General features: G+C 42.0%; 1 protein-coding gene across 1 annotated transcript in view; it reads right to left on the bottom strand.

Moving 5' to 3' along the window:
- Positions 1-693, bottom strand: part of LOC104743836 (glutamate receptor 3.3-like) — a 7,102-nt gene that overhangs the window by 4,614 nt on the left and 1,795 nt on the right. Inside the window, exons 2-3 of the mRNA XM_010464878.1 lie at positions 574-691; positions 162-490 (exon numbers count right to left, since the gene is read on the bottom strand). Coding sequence (XP_010463180.1) covers positions 162-490; positions 574-691 — 447 coding nt within the window. The remainder of the gene's footprint in view (positions 1-161; positions 491-573; positions 692-693) is intronic.

Genomic DNA, 693 nt, shown 5'->3' with positions numbered 1-693 from the left:
CCATTTCCCATCATTCCAAGATACTTGGCCTCCTTAAAAACCGCGAAACCCAACTCGGAGTAAACATGAATCACAATGATCCTCGGCTGAAGCAACATGATCTTGATAAGCATGTTCATGATCTCGTTCTTGTTCACAGCCGTATCCGGATGCAAACCAGCCTTGTAAGTGATTCGAAGTCTCCTACTCGCAAGCTTATCGTTAAGCGCAGCCACACCGTTCCTACCGAAATCATCATCAACAAAGACAGCAATCACTTCTTTCCAACCGTAGTAATCAACGATGGAAGCAATAGCGTCCATCTGGTATAGATCGCTCTGAGTCGTCCTGATGAAATACGGAAACTGTAGCGGCGACATTACGGGATCCGTTACAGCAAACGAGAGAAGAGGCACACGCAGTTCATTAGCCATGTGAGATATCATATGAGCAACAACAGAACATTGTGGTCCTATTATCCCAACTATATCCTTCTCCATAAACCTCAATGCTACAACAATAACAAATAAACTCAAAAATTGATTAACATCCAAAACATTACCAAACAAAAATAGGTCTCAAGTAACTACTTACCTTCAACCATGCCCATAAAACCGCTGCAATTAGAGTTTTGCATCGAAACTGAAAACTTTGTACCGGTGAGAATGTTTGGGTTTGAGTTCACATCTTTGACTGCTTCATCTATCGCAATCT

The sequence above is a fragment of the Camelina sativa genome, chromosome 14 (assembly GCF_000633955.1).
Source record: "Camelina sativa cultivar DH55 chromosome 14, Cs, whole genome shotgun sequence".
Classification (NCBI taxonomy): Eukaryota; Viridiplantae; Streptophyta; class Magnoliopsida; order Brassicales; family Brassicaceae; genus Camelina; species Camelina sativa.
The sequence above is the reverse complement of the archived record's forward strand: the minus strand, read 5'-3'. Positions and strand labels throughout refer to the sequence as shown.